Source organism: Theobroma cacao, chromosome 7 (genome assembly GCF_053813885.1).
Source record: "Theobroma cacao isolate CCN51 chromosome 7, ASM5381388v1, whole genome shotgun sequence".
In the NCBI taxonomy this organism is placed as follows: domain Eukaryota; kingdom Viridiplantae; phylum Streptophyta; class Magnoliopsida; order Malvales; family Malvaceae; genus Theobroma; species Theobroma cacao.
The window spans coordinates 31,044,616-31,060,819 of NC_142645.1; the positions used below are offsets into that span (position 1 = coordinate 31,044,616).

The following is a 16,204-nucleotide window of genomic DNA, read 5'->3' on the forward strand; positions in this document are numbered from 1 at the left end:
TTAGTTTTAATTCATCAAAGTACTTAGATAGATTGGTTTGGATTTCTACATTTTCCTTCAAACTCTCCCAGTCAATGAATTTTCCAAAAGAGATTGGTGCATTCTCGATATTTTTGGATCTATACTTATGTAACTTCTTCCTAAATTTCGAAAAAGAAAAACTGGTACCTTTGTGGAGTGAGGGCTCTATTTCTTTCTTCTTGCTAGTTTTTTGCTTCTTTTCTCTAAGTTTCTCGAATATATCTTCCACTGAACCAGGCGTGATTTTCAGTTTCTTCTTCACACTTTCAGTTCTTGTTTCTTCCTCCATTGGCCTTTTCCCTTTCTTCTTTTCTGATATCTCTTTGCTTTGAGGTGTTCTAGCCATGTTGGTTGCAGAAATTTTTGAGGGTTTGAGTCAATTTCAGAGGCAAATAGGGAGATTTAGGTTTTTGTTTTTAAAGCAATGGGTTTCAGAGGAGAGAGGATGAGAGGTAGTTATCAGTTATTACCAAAAAAAAAAACTCCTCACCTTCCTTTTAGGTGCTGCCCTATTTTATTTCTTTATTTTTTTAAACTTCCCTCTAAAATTTGGTTATTTACCTTTGACAGTTTTTTTTCTTCATTCCTTTTACACTCGGTAAACCAAAATTTTTACTACATTTTACTCTTTTTTCTCTAAAACTCACTAAGTCTTATTATTTAAAGGTGTCATACCACTCTTAGTTGACTGAGAAATCCTTAGTCGACTGAAAGCAGTCTGCTTTCTATGTGAGAGCTTAAGGTTTTCTTATAATTCCTTCACACTAATCATCCTTAAATTTCCTTCACTATGAGGTTTGGTAAAAATGTTTACTAATTGATGTAAAGTATTCACAAATTCTATCTTAATATCATGTTTCACCAAATGGTCTCTAATAAAATGGTGTCCAATTTCAATGTGCTTTGTCCTAGAGTGCTGCATAAGATTTTTTGATATATTGATTACACTTGTGTTATCACAGTATATTGGTACATTATGCATAGTTATTCCATAGTCTTTTAATTGTTGCTTGATCCAAAGGATTTGTGCACAGCAGCTACCTAATGATACATATTCAGCCTCTACTGTAGACAGGGCCACTGAGTTCTACTTTTTGCTAGACCAAGACACAAGCATCCTTCCTAAAAATTGGCATGTTCCACTAGTGCTTTTCCTATCAGTTTTGCTGCCAGCAAAGTCAGCATCTGAATATCCAACTAAGCTAAGAGTTGAGTCTCTAGAGTACCATATTCCTAGTTCTTGAGTGTCTATGAGGTATCTAAAAATTCTCTTAATAGCTGTTAGGTGTGATTCTTTAGGATGTGACTGAAATCTAGCACACAAGCACACACTAAACTGAATATCTAGTCTACTTGCTGTTAAGTAGAGAAGAGAGCCGATCATACCTCTATAGAGCTTTTGATCCACATCTTTACCTTTTTCATCTAAGTCAAGTTTGGTAGATGGACTCATTGGTGTAGAAATTGATTTCAGCTTCAGCATATCAAATTTCTTGAGCATATCATGAGTGTATCTTTCTTGGTTGATGAAGATTCCTTCCTCACTTTGTTTGATTTGAAGACCAAGGAAGTACTTCAACTCTCCCATCATGCTCATTTCAAATTCACCCTGCATTTTCTTAGCAAAGTTCTTGCACAAAGCCTCTTTAGTTGCACCAAATACGATATCATCCACATATATTTGCACAACAATTAAATCATTTAGATATCTCTTAATGAACAATGTAGTATCGATGCTGCCTCTATCATACCTTTTCTCAACTAGAAATTTTGAAAGCCTTTCATACCAAGCTCTAGGAGCTTGTTTCAATCCATACAAGGCTTTATGAAGTTTGAAAACATGATCTGATTTTTCAAAGTCTTCAAAACTAGGTGGTTGTTGTACATATACTTCTTCTTGAATTAATCCATTTAAGAATGCACTTTTGACATCCATTTGGAACAATTTAAAATTCATGAAACATACAAAAGCTAGCAACAACCTTATAGCTTCAATCCTAGCAACCGGGGCAAAAGTTTCATCATAATCTATTCCTTCTTCTTGGTTGTATCCTTTTGCTACCAACCTAGCTTTATTTCTAACTATATTTCCTTGCTCATCTACCTTATTTCTAAACACCCATTTTGTACCAACAATAGGGTGATTTGAAGGTTTAGATACCAAGGACCATACATGACTCCTTGTGAATTGATCAAGTTCTTCTTACGTGGCCATTATCTAACTTTCCTCTTTTTCAGCTTCTTCAAAGTTTTTAGATTCAATTTGAGATATAAAAGTTGAAAACTCACAAGCTTCTCTAGTTGCTTTCCTAGTTTTAACTCTTTGAGAAATCTCACCAATTATTTGGTCTTGTGGGTGATCTCTCACAAATCTCCAACTCCTTGGTAGATCATCATGCTGATTTTTTGCTTTTTGTAGATTTTCTAGAGGTGGAGTTTCATCTTCTCTTCTAGGTGAGCTTTCTTCATTATTTTTGTTGTTTTCTAAGCTCGTTTCCTCTATTTGTTTTTCTAGGACTTTTACATCATCATCATCATCATGAACTTCTTTTTGCAATGCATTTGACTCATAAAAAAATACATGAATTGATTCTTCAACAGTCAAGGTCCTTTTGTTAAAAACTCTATAGGCCTTTGAGTTCAAAACATATCCTAAAAATATTGCTTCATCACTCTTTGCATCAAACTTCCCTAGGGGTTGTTTTCCATTGTTCAATACAAAGCATTTACAGCCAAAGCTCCTAAGGTGAGAGATATTTAGTTTCCTATCTTTATAAAGTTCATATGGAGTCTTTGAAATCAAGGGTCTTATTGAGACTCTATTAAGAATATAAGCTGTTGTATTTACTACCTCAGCCTAAAGATATTTAGGTAGGTTTTTCTCACATAGCATGGTCCTAGCCATTTCTTTCAAGGTTCGATTTTTCCTCTCTACAACTTCATTTTGCTGGGGTGTTCTAAGTGCAGAAAAATTATGATCCAACCCTTTTTCATTGCAAAACTTTTCAAACTCATCATTTTCAAATTTTCCTCCATGATCACTCCTTATGCTAACTATGGCTAGTCCTTTTTCATTTTCTACTTTCTTACAATGACTTAAGAATGCTTGTAGAGCATCATTCTTATGAGCAAGAAAATACATCCAAGTATATCTAGAATAGTCATCAACTATAACAAAGCCATAAGATTTTTCTCCTAAGCTAGTTGTGCTTATTGGACCAAATAGATCAAGATGAAGCAATTCAAGATGTCTAGATGTTGACACAATTTTCTTGGACTTGAAAGATGTCCTAACTTGTTTTCCTAGTTGGCAAGCATCACATATCCTATCATTTTCGAATTTTAACTCAGGCAGTCCAGCAACAAAACTTTTCTTAATTAATTTTGACATAGTATGCATGCTCACATGTCTTAATCTCCTATGCCATAGCCAATTATCATTTTCAGTATTTGCAACAAGACATACTTCACTATTTACTTCAAGATCTTCAAGAAAAATTACATACATATTCTTCAATCTATTTCCTATAAATGAGATTTTATTTGTACTCATATCTATCACTTCACACTTAGTTGAATCAAAGCACACTCTAAATCCTTTATCACATAATTGACTAATACTTAGTAAATTATGCTTTAAGCCTTTAACCAGCAACACATGACTAATTTGAGTTTGGGAATTCTTACCAATCATACTTATACCATGAATTCTTCCTTTTGAATCATCTCCAGAGGATACGGTTCCTCCCTTTCTCTTATCCAGCTGAGCAAAAGCATTTCATGTCCTATCATGTGCCGTGAACAGCCACTGTCCAAGTACCAAGGCTGTTTCTTCTTGAGTTGAGCTTTTAAACATGTCTCTTTTAAGTCCAACTCAACCTACAAAATAGAATTTCAGTTTTTCTTTATAGGTACCCATACTTTGATAGGTCCTTGAGTGTTAGTTGCAACAAAGGATCCCTTAGGAACCCATATTTTCTTAACTTTCTACCCTGTTCTTTTCTTAAAACATTCATATGATAAATGACCATGTTTACCACAATTATAACATCTAAGTAATGCTTTAGCTGAATTATTATTGTGGTATACATCTCTTTTTGAGGATTCATTTTTCAAACATTTAAGAGTTGTATATTCATCAAGAGTTATTTGCAAAGCTTTAGACTTGTTTTCCAGCTCTTGTTTTAAAACCTCAAAGTCTGTTTTTGAGTGTTCTAACTTGATTTGCAAAATATTTCTTTGCTAAAAAACAGAAGTAAACTCTTGTTTGATTTGTTGCAAATCTTTTTTAAGAAATGCAGCATTTTTCTTTAATGATTTGTATTTTGAAAAAGTTTTTCAAATTCATCATAAAGGCACTCATACTCATCATGTAGATCATCATAAGAATTAATGCAAAGGGATGAGGGTACCTTTGTTTCCACTTATGCCATTAAACAGATGTTTGCTCTTTTCTCAGATTTTCCATCATCAGTTTCAGAGCTTGATGTGTCACTGTCCGACCATGAAGCAGCCACCATTGCTTTCTTGGACTTCTTATTTTTCATGGGGGTTTCATATTTCAGCAATGGACATTCGGACTTGAAGTGACTAGGTTTCTTGCATTCGTAGCAAATCATCTCCTTCTTTTTGTTGGAGTCATTTTTGTTCCTTATTTTCCACGAAGCACCTTGGTCTTTCCTGAAACCTCTACTAGTTAGCCTTTGATTTCTTCTGCTCATTAGCTTTCTGAATTTTCTTGCAACTAAAGCTAATTCTTCATCACCATCACAGGAAAGCTCTTCTAACTCTTCTTCAAGGATGTTGGCTTTAAGTGCAATACTCTTTTTCTTTTCCTTTGCTTCCTTTCGATCTTCTTATTCTTCTTCCTTAAGCTCTAGTTCATGAGTAAGAAGAGAACCACAAATCTCATCAAGTGTGATGATGTTCAGATCTTTAGCCTCTCTAATGGCAGTCACTTTTGGCTTCCAAGATTTTGGTAGGCATCTAAGTAGTCTCTTAACTAATTCATGTTCAGGGATAGGTTTACCTAGCTGACTTAATTTATTTGTGATGTTTGTAAATCTATCAAACATGCTATTGATGTCTTCACAAGGCTCCATTTTGAACATTTCATAACTATATGTTAAGAAAGCAATTTTAGACTCCTTTACTTGAGAAGTCCCTTCATGGATTATTCTAAGTTTTTCCCACACTTGTTTAGCTATTGTACAGCTTGAGACTTTGTTAAATTCAGTGGGGGTCAAGGCACAATGTAATTTGTTGATGGCCTTAAAGTTTATTTAAACTTTCTTAGTTTCAGCCTCAGTCCATTCAGATCTTGGCTTGGGCATCAACTCATTTGTCACTACATTTACGATTGAGGGCATAAAGGGTCCATCAATTATGACATCCCACATTTCATAGTCTATAGCTCTAATGTAAATTGACATTCTAGTGCTCCAACAAGGGTAATTAGAGCCATCAAATAGAGGTGGTCTGTTTGTTGATTGTCCCTCAACCACTACTGATTTTTGTTGAGCCATTTGGATCCTCACAAAGGATGTTAAGCCTTAATAGTAGGGAACTAGCTTTGATACCAATTGTCGGTCCCTATAATATGTGTTAGAGGGGGGGTGAATAGCACAATTTGGCTCTTGACAAGATTGGAAACTAAGTTCTAGAACTTAAGAAAAATAAAACAGAGTATAAAATGCACAACAATTTAGAGTGGTTCGATCCAAGACCTACATCCACTACTTTGATTATCCAACCAAGGATTTTCTCACAAACTCACTAAAAATCGGTGAAATTCACAAGCTTCCACCAAGCTTTTACAATGGCTTTTACCAGACTCAGCCATAACTTTTTACACTAGTTTTTCACAGGCTCAACTAAAACCCAAAGTGGTTTTCCAAGGCTCAACCACAACCTTTAACAATCAAGCTATCCCAAGCTTGAACAACCCCTTAGAGTAACTTCCTCACTCTAAGAATACAAGAGAAGTAGTAAAAGAAAGTACCTATGATCACTGGATGATCTGATTGGTACAAGATTGAGTGCTAAATACAAATGCAAAGAGTAGACGTTTAAGTACAGACAAGTTTTTCTGGTTTTCTACTTTCTATAGCTCAAATTTCATTCAGGGCTTCTCAAAACTTGTTTCTCATTGTTGGAAGACCCTTTTATACTTGGAGATGCAACTCTGATGGTAGTTTGACAATTTATGGCCGTTAGAAACAGTTGAGGATGAGTTCTAGCCGTTAATCTGTCTTGTAGTGCTCTGGTTCAATTTACAGACAAAGAGCTCTTAGTCGACTGACTTGGTTGACTAAGTTGGTTCTGTTTTTGGTTTGCAGATTCTGGCAAAGAGCACTTAGTCGACTAACTTGGTTGACTAAATTGATTCTGTTTCTTAAACTCTTCAGCCCGCCATTTCTCTAATTTGAAATTTGGTCAACCAATGTTCTTCCTTGTTTCACCAATAAGCTTCCTCCTTGTTTTTTAGTTTCATCTTGTTGATTTTAACCCTCTTTTTCTTTCAAAAGTACTCTTTGAAGAGTCAATAAATTAATTTCATATATTAATTTCCTGCACACTCAAGTAAAGGTATTAGACACAAATAAATGGGAATGTTTTATTATCATCAAAAACTAATGGAGCCAACAAAAGATATATTTGATAAGATAATATGGAGCCTAATCAAGAGGAAGAATCCAGATGGCCATGAGTGGCTTATGAGCAAATCAGGGTACTATATAAGTATATACCCGCAATGAAAACTGTAATTAGTGGATGATGGTGGAACTTTGGAATTGTATGGTCCCTACTACTTTAGGCATTGGACCACACGTCATGGACTTGTGTCCATTATGTGAATGTCCTTGGTGAGGTAGTTTGAGAAGTTCTTTTTGAAATGGAAAATGATAAAGCTTAAGGGGCTAAGGGATACGTATCAATGTTGGAACGTGGGACTAACTTGTCGCGTAATATATGGATTTGCTAAGAGGATAAGAATACATAAGAATGTGGTTTTGGGGCAATGATTTCTTGCCACTATATAGTCTCGACGATTTTCCTGTTTTAATGTGCTTGTGGATGTGGAGTATATGAAGGCAAATGATTGCCTAATAATGATAAGGCACAAGTTGGATTACGATCCATAGCATTTGGTGTTTTGATTTGTGAGTTAGAAGAGATAACTAAATAAGTTTGCAATCATGCTTATGACTGACATTTTGTGCTTAAAAAGCATTGATTGTGTGTTAAGTCCCCAATATGAGTTTGATAAGCAATATTGGCTCTTGAAAATATATGATGTCAAAAGGTGGGGTACAAGTAGACCCTAGTAACTGGAAACAGTGGAGAAACAGCTAAGGCACTTACTAATTAATGAGACATGTGAATTACTTAGAGATTGGCCAACTACTCTGATGATTTGATTGCAACTCCACTTGAATGCTTCATTTATGTATGTGCTGACTAAAAAAAAAAAGGGACAACAATTATTAAGTGATCTTGAAAGGGTTGCAAGGAGCACCTTATGTGTTAGATTACGATTTTAAGTATGGAGTAACATCCATAAGTGGATGGTCTATTCGAGCTCACTAGGTGGATGCTCAAAGTTGTGTTAAAAGCTGATGTGCTGGATTGTGGAATCTCTTGGAGATTGATATTTAGATCTAACAAAATTTGACTAGACTGATGATCTTAAGTCTAAAGGTCTGTGGAGCCATGTGATATTTTGATGTGTTTTGAGGTGCAAAAATTTTGAGGACTGAAATTAATGTTTTTTGATCGCAAAGCAAGACATGTTTGAAATATAAACCAATTTTTATCTAATGTGGAGATGCATAAGCATAATGATTTCCTTTTGAATTATTGTCATAATTGTTATGTATACTTGCGGACTATTTGATATGACCTAATGTATATCAATGAATATGATTGGAGCTCGAGGTTCTAATTGATAATGCATACTCATGGGATGATGTAGTATGCTCGGGTTAAGCTTGATTTTATATGATGCTTGAATTATTCAGCATTGGAAATGCTTGCAAATACATTACAACTCATTACTTGGATTGAGTAAAATTCGAGGATGAATTTTCTATAAAGAGGGGAGAATGTGACATCACTGATTTTTTGACATAGCCTATACGTGATGTTGGCCAAGTGATTTTAGGAGTTATTTAAGTTTTGATGAATATGAACATGAATATGTTTAACGAGTAATGACTATAAATGTAGGTGTAAATTAATATCCTTAATGAAATTGTCTAGATGTTTGGCACTTTGACATCTAAGTATGCCATTAAGGTAAATATCAATGGAAATGATGAATTAATCCTATAGATTAAGGATTTGATTCAATTTGATGCATGTTTGAGGATATATGTATGAGGAATTTGAATTATATCAGTTATTTGAGGTCTAAGATTAACAAAGAATGGATTTTTGGGTGTTAAGTTGGATTTTTGGAAGACTTAAGACTATTTACAAGGGAAAATGTATCGATACATCCCCTTATGTATCAATACATCCTGGGCAGGAAGAACAATATGAGGTGTTCTAGAGGAATTCTATCAATACATTTAAGGATGTATCGATAGATTTGGCAAAGGATGAACATGTATTGATACATTGCCTTAATGTATTGATAATTTTGAAGCAGAGAGCACTTGGGACCAGTTTGCTTGAAATGTATTAATACATTGCCGTAATGTACTGGTACATTTGCTCAAAATTAGGGTAGATGTATTGATACATTGCCAAATGTATCGATACATCAGAGAGAAAAATCAAAAATAAAAAGAGGTTTCGGGGCCATTTCTGCCCCTTTCTCTGTCAACTCTTTCTCTCATTCTCTCTCTACCCTATACGAAACCCTAAGCCCCCAAATGGCATTTGGAGCCCATTTGAGCTAGATCTAAATTTGGAAAATGATCTGGAGATAAGATTATGCATTTTCACCGATTGATTTTAAATTTAATCAGTTAAAAACTTTGGATCTAAATATTTTCAGATTTGGCCAAACTCTCTCCCCTTGAGTTTATTAGAGATTTGGAGCCTAGATTTGGGCAACCTAGCTTTTAAGGTAAGGGTTTAGCTCATTTGTTGGAAGATTGAGCTTATATATTGGATTTTGGTATTTTTGAAAGGTTGGGATATTTTTGAAAGCCAAGAAATAATCATGGTTTTGATGTTTTGATGTGTCTAAAGGGAGAATAGAGGCTATTGATGCATTGGTGAGCTAAAGGATGGCTGGAGGCTAAAGGTTGAACTTGATTGCGGTATGCCTCCGATTGTCAAGGTGAGTGGGATTTAATTAAATGCATGTGATGCATTTCGCATAATGTATGCACTGCCATGGTACTTAAACGTTGTGTGTATGCCTAGATGAGAATGCCTACGCTAGAGAATTAATATCTATATAATATATATTTGTGTGTATGTGTATATGTATGTTTGCATAGAGGTATGTGCGTAGGCTAGATAATAATTATCATTGTGTGCCTAGATTAGAATGCCTAGGCTAACTAGTTATTTGGAAGAGTAAATCTGTGTCTGTAGGAATTGTGGTAAGCCACATTGTGGCATTGTGTTGGCATCCATGGTATGTAGGACCTAGAGTAGAAGGCCTACACATGGTGTGATATGAATTATGAATTAAGACTGTGCCAAATTATGATGAATGGATTGCCCGATTAGGTATATGGGCATGATATATATTTAGATTAATGGCACAGCGGCTGAATGATATTGAATATGTGGGAACAAAGGGCCATGATTGCTTATGGACAGGATTTGTGTGTGAATGTCCACATATTTGTGGTTGATTGAGGATAAGTATAAAGTTGTTAAGCCATGATTGATATGACTGCATATGATGAATACCTATGTGAGGTTATGGGCATGAAGGTCTTGAGATTGATTATGTTTTGTTTGATGATGCCTTAGAGATTTAAAGGCATTTAAAACTATACTTAGCTTAGAGATGATTGAGGCTCGATGAATTTGAATGTGATTTGCTGTGAACATATGGAATATCACAAGCATGATGGCCTGATTTGTGGATATGTGTTTCGTCCGAGGGGTGAATTCTGGACGTTGATTTGACTTGAGGTGGAGTGTAGTCTCACACCTTGTGATTGTGTGTGTCTGTAAGAATGGTGGTAAGCAAGGACGATGGCACTAATCCCATCAATGATTCTCGCCTACAGTGCTTTAATGCCATCCATTGAGATTACTTTAGGTGATGCCGACCTCGAAAGATTACTTTGGTCGATGATTTAATTCTTCGCTAGTTACTTTGGCGATGTGCATGTTAGTCGAATAACTAAGGGAGTTAGTAAGCTAAAATTCAAAAGTGAAGCTGGCTGGTTCAAAGACAATAGCTCTTAATCGATTAAGAGAGTAAAGCAGATTGCGAAACAGAGAAGACTTAGTCAACTAAGAAGTATTGTTAGCCAGCTAAGAGCTCACTACCAGAGAATTTAATTACAAGACAGAGAAAACTTAATCGACTACGAAGCATGGTTAGTCAACTAAAGAGCACACTATTTAAAAATTTGAATTTGAATGCTTGAAGACAGACTAACGACTAAAATTGTCTCTAAACTGTTTCCAACAGTCTAAAGCTGTCAACATCCATCAAAGTTGGTTTTTCAAGTATAAAACACATCCTCAACTGCTAAGAAGAACATTAGATGCTTCCAAGATCAAAAAGAGCTTAAAAATAGCAAAAACTCTCCCAATCCTTCTTGCATTTCACTTCAATCTTCGTAATAGAGTTTAGCACTTCATCTTGTACCATTCAGATCAGGTTAGTGATCATAAGTACTTCTTTATATTTGTACTTCTTGATTACTTAGAGTGTGCGAGTCATTCTAAGGGGATTAATCAAGCTTGGGTTAGCTTGATTGGTTTTATAGTTCTAACTCAGCCTAGGAAAAGTTAGATTTGGGTTTTGGTTTATCCCAAGAAAAACCATTGTTATGGTTGTGGCTGAGCTTATGAAAAGTCATTGTAAAAGCTTGGTGGAAGCTTGGGAATTCCATTGATTATAGTGATGTGGTTTGAAAATCTTTGATTGGAAGATTAAGGTAGTGGATGTTGGTCAAGGAGACCGAACCACTCTAAATCTTTATGCATTGTCTACCCTATTTTATTTTTCACTTCTTTCTTCTTTAAATCATTCTTTCATCTAGCATTTAACTTTTCATCATTGACCTTTAACTAGCCCCCAATTAGAAGTCAAGTTTAATGACATTCACAAAGTGCTATTAACCCCCATTCTAGCACACTTCTTTGGGACCAACATGTTGGTGTCCAAAAATAAAAATCTCAAAATAAAAGGTATGTTTTTTTCTTACTTAATAGATTCTTATTTTTTTAGGATGTGATTATGTTACTTGCAATAAGAATGATGTGTGTTTCCACTTGTGTAATTGGATTGCTTGCTTCCTTTATAAATTTTTTTTTTTTTGAAATCCATGCTTTACACAATCACATCAATCCACTAAGATCCTACTCCAACAAAGTTATGTTTAGTAAACTTGCTCTCCTAGGCAGGCACCTACATTCTAGTTTTAAGTATCTCTATACTTCAACCTATGAGATCGGTTGCTTACTTCTCAAGTAAAAAACATAGAATGTACCAGTCTCTAGGTATAATTAATGTCTAGTCTTAATGATATATTGACTAAGAGCATTTAGAGATTATGCTTTGATGTATAGGGATCTCATAATTGTAACACATTATAGTTCCTTTACGCATATTAATCTTATGGACTTCATCCAATTAGACTTATAACTCATTATAATTAGCGTCTTATTGATGAAGAAAAACCTCTAATCATTCAATATAAATGATATTATTGCACGATTGGAATCAAGCCTTAACCAATCCCAATTGGTTGCAAGGCTCATTCCAATAGCTCCCACTAGCTCAAAGCCAATTGCTATCTAACGTATTAATTGTTTTTATCTATCTTCATAATGCCCATACATCACATTATGTCATATTACTATATGTAGGTCCAATAAGACTCAGGTGCAAAGATGGGTGATGCAGTGTTGTTGATTCTTCTTTTGGGCCTCCATGATCCTTTTGGTGTCTGACTTAAGTGTTATTGGCTTTGATGGAATAGAGGCTGAATGCGGGATCCAGTTTGTGAATGTTGGTGTTGATTTTTGCACCGGTGGCTTCTGGTGTACAGGCAGGATACGCTTTTTGGTTTTGGGGAAGGAAACAAAGGCTTTTTATATATCTCCTTATCCTATCGTGTTCCACTACCATATCTACAGGATAGCTTTCGTAAATCTTCTTCAATGAAAATATTTTTTTCCTTTCAAAAAACATTAAATACAGTGATGAATTTAGACCTTATCCCTTTTTCTTTTCTTTCCATTTACATAAAGAGTTGACACCTGGTTAATTCAAGCTTTGCGGTGGGCAATTACTGTCGGTGGGTGGTCGGATTGTCGCCCCTTGGGCTACTGCTGCCAGGCCCTGCTCCTCATATCTTTTCAAAAGTCAGCTTCCCATTGCTATTATCCTCAATGGGCTCTCTTTGCTATAATCCTGCTGTCTTGCCCCTTTTTGGTGAATTGGCTATTCTTTCTTTTTCTTTTATCATAACTTCCCCTCCCCACTCTTCCTTTTTTCCCCTCCTCTCTTAATGTCCATATGTATTTTGTTTCCGTGTCTTTCAATTTTGTTATCTATCTATCATGCCCCCTTGGCTAACCAACAAATCATCTATATAGCTGTAAAAAGGGCCACATTTCCTTCTTTTTTATTACTTACATTAATTCAAACAAGACCAAAACTAACCTTATAAATTACAACATCCATAAAAACAAACCTTTACTTTAGACAATACAACAATATAAAATTTTATGTGAACTAAATGTCTTAGTTTTCTAACTAGCTCTAGCTGGTAGCCCTCCATTTCAAGTACAGAAATGAAAAGCAACACGCCTTGAACAAAATTAGTAATCTGCATTTTAAATTATTGATTAATCTGCATTTTCTACTGAGGGCTAGATACATACTTTACAAAATTTTAAACTAAAGTTAGGATTTAGGAATATAGGAGTTGCAAACTGGAATATGATGCTGAATTGAAACCCAATAATTTCACAGTAAATGGACGTTTGACCCAAAGTAACTAGAATCAAAGTTTTTGACTTTCAAAATTTTAAAATATATAACTTATGTAGAAATTTTATTTAATTGGGTTTTTAAAAGAAATTATAAATCAGAGATTATTCAAAAGTATAACACGCAGTAAAAACTTCTTAATGGATTTATTTGCATTCTCATTGTACTATTCAATAATTTAGTTAAAGCAATTCAGACAAAAAGACTAGCAAAGTATAGTATAATTTTTAATTTTTGATGATATTAAACTGTTGATGTGTCATTTTTTTTTATATTACCGTTTCCAAAATTTTGCAACAGCCATTTTTTAATATTTGATCCAAATATTTTACTTTGTATTTTTGTTTTTTTTTTCAATTTTTTGTTAGTGAAGCTCCCACAAAGAGTTGTCGGTGATTTTTGTCCTAAAATGAGGACTTGGCAATTATACGCTGCTTGGCTTATAGGCTACGGCGTTTCTCTTTGTCTCTGTTTCTCTCTTCTGTCAGTTTTCTCTTCTCCAGCTAATTTCCTCCCCTCTCTGTTTTTTTTTTTTTTCCTAAATCAAAGTTCGTTTCATTAATTAGAACAAAAAAGCAAAAGAGTCTTCCGCCTATGGAAAACGCCTTCCAGCATACAAAAGAGATAAGAACGCTGGGAAGAATTCCTTCTCTCTCTGTTTCTTATCTCAATTTGATGTTCTTCTCTATTTTCTTTTCAGGCTTGATCTGCTGCCTATCGCGATCAGAGTAAGAGCGGGAGAGCCCGATTCTCACACGCAATTTACAATCCAATGGATACGCCGATTGCGATCAACAAGGCTGCTCCCAAATTACTTGTAATCTTTGTTTATCCTCTTGTGCTCTGTAAAGTTGCTGTAAATTCAGTAGAAAATGAAAGAAGAAATAAGAAAAAAGAAAGATGAAGAGTTTCAGGGAAATTAAAGAGAGAAGATGCTGGAAGTTAATTTGGAAGGTTTTTCTTTTGTTCGAAGAAATTTTTGTCAAAGAAAGAATTAAAAGATGAAGTAGAAAATGAAGAAGAGACTGGGGGTTTCTTGAAGCGAATTTCTTTGATCTTCTAGGGTCCACTAAAGAATTCAAAAACAATATTTATTATTGAATACTACGTGTGAAAAGAAATAAAGGGGCAATGTCGGCCCATCGCGCGATGAGTATGGCGGTTGTTTTACGCGGTTAAGCAGGCTGAGTAACTTATTTATTTGTTTATTTAAAAAACTTGTACTATAAATAGCTTGCATGCTGGGTTTTGTTGAATGTTGGCATTGCTTTCCTCCCCAAAGCAAAACATAAATTGTTCATTCAATGAAAACAAGCAGAAGACGCTTCATTTCGGGTCGAAAGGTGGGTAACCTATTCTTCCTTTCATAACCAATGTTGCTCCTTATGTTATCTTTTTATTTTCTTCCACTTTTCTTTCACGTATGCTCTGCCTCGTTTCTAAGTATATCTATCCATGGTGTAATCAATGGAGGACAGTTATATACTTTCTATGCTACAAAACAATAAATATATGCATTAGGAGTAAATCTTACACTATACTTGCTTATCTTATGCCCTGTATGAGTTGAAAGACTAAAATTTTTGTATTTTTTTTATATTTGGAATGAAGAATTCAAATCTTACTCTTTTTTAATAAAATATTATATACCAATCAACAAGTCAAATGCTCAAATATTTTATTTAGTTCTATTCACTTTAATGATATATTTATATATATATATATATATGACTGAGGAAGTGAGGGAGTAGAATTAGAAAACATTACTCCATAAAACTTTTAGAATTCTGACAAAAGTGTCTTTCAAATTTCTTATTCATATGGAGTGTTTAATTATGTGGGCATGCAGGGAAAGAGTTCAGCAAAATACATGAGGAGGAGATTTAAGAAGTTGAAAGAAGAGATGAAAGAGATCTGCAGGGAGCAGCAAAGCATTAGGGAAGGGCAAAGGCAAGTTGCAGCAAAATTCAAGGCAATCGAAGAAGAATGTGAGCAACTGAGGAAGGAGACTCACCAGATTATTCGACAAAGTGCCAAAACTCAAATTCGCCTCATCTTGATGTTAAATATCCTCAAGGCACGAGAACAAGGCGATTTCTCCAAAGCTACTAACTTAACTCAACTGCTTCGGTAAACCCCAATTCTTTCCATTACTTTTTCTTTTAATTAAATTCATAATTTTATACAATTTTTCCTTATGTTATTAACTTTTTTCTACAGTGAAATAATAGCCAGAGATAATGTGTCACAGTCCACAGATCCATGACTAATCCAGCCCCTATGGATTATTGAGCTAATCCACATGCAAGGGTCCATCAGCTGTCGCCTTGGTAGCGAAGCAAAGTATTCTAGGGCAGCTAGAATACTTTACAAAAATAAAGTTTTCCTTATTGATTACTTGCTCATCAAAGAGGCATAGTTTTAGGACTTTACTTTTCTTGTACTCTAAAAAAGTCTAGCTAGATACTTCCATATTTATTTTTACTTGCACACTAAGTTTAGGTTAAGTAAGCTATTATAAATAGTACCTTTAGGAGTCATTGTAAGGCAATCAAATCAAGTTTTTCGAATCAAGCAATTTACTTTGTGCTTAGATCTTAGGTACTTTGTTTTTCTCTTATTGGAGCAATACTACTTATTTATTCTCTCCAATCTTTTTCTTCATATCTACTTACTTTACGTTTCAGCGCCAATCATCCAAAAACCTCGTTTAGGATTGCTTAATCTTACAAACACGAGACTATAGCACCGCACGAAACTTGGCTAAAGTTTCAAACTCATGACAGTTGATATCAGAGCAACACTTTCCAAAGTTAAGTATCATACAGTTTGAAGATTGAGAAAGAGAATGACATCAATTGGTGATTAGACCACATCTCGCTTGAACGCCTTGGTTCAAGATAGTGTGAGCGTTGCAAATAGGGAAACTATGCACGCAAGTGTTGCGAAGCGTTATGAGTTTGAGGACATCTTGCAAGCATTGGATAATCGTGTATCTTGTCATGAGACGGTTATCAATCACGAGGTGTGGAGCAA

At 34.8% G+C, this 16,204-nt stretch overlaps 1 protein-coding gene and 1 long non-coding RNA gene across 2 annotated transcripts; both read left to right on the forward strand.

Moving 5' to 3' along the window:
• The first annotated feature begins 13,516 nt into the window (after positions 1 to 13,516).
• LOC148761787 (uncharacterized) lies at positions 13,517 to 14,168 on the forward strand. The gene is made up of 2 exons (XR_016027564.1): positions 13,517 to 13,651; positions 13,869 to 14,168. It is a non-coding gene; the product is annotated as an uncharacterized LOC148761787 (long non-coding RNA).
• Positions 14,169 to 14,315: 147 nt separating this feature from the next.
• On the forward strand, positions 14,316 to 15,761 carry LOC18507243 (uncharacterized). Its single transcript, XM_007099625.3, has 3 exons — positions 14,316 to 14,511; positions 15,018 to 15,298; positions 15,389 to 15,761. The coding sequence occupies exons 1-3, from the start codon at positions 14,473 to 14,475 to the stop codon at positions 15,432 to 15,434; spliced, it is 366 nt and encodes a 121-aa protein (XP_007099687.3). The 5' UTR covers positions 14,316 to 14,472; the 3' UTR covers positions 15,435 to 15,761.
• The last annotated feature ends 443 nt before the right edge of the window (positions 15,762 to 16,204 follow it).

Excerpts from the sequence above, each read along its gene's own strand:
- LOC18507243 (XM_007099625.3), top strand. The coding sequence starts at position 14,473 with ATGAAAACAAGCAGAAGACGCTTCATTTCGGGTCGAAAG. Across the intron at positions 14,512-15,017 it reads GCTTCATTTCGGGTCGAAAG|GGAAAGAGTTCAGCAAAATA; the intron begins GTGGGTAACCTA and ends GTGGGCATGCAG. Across the intron at positions 15,299-15,388 it reads AACTTAACTCAACTGCTTCG|TGAAATAATAGCCAGAGATA; the intron begins GTAAACCCCAAT and ends TTTTTTCTACAG.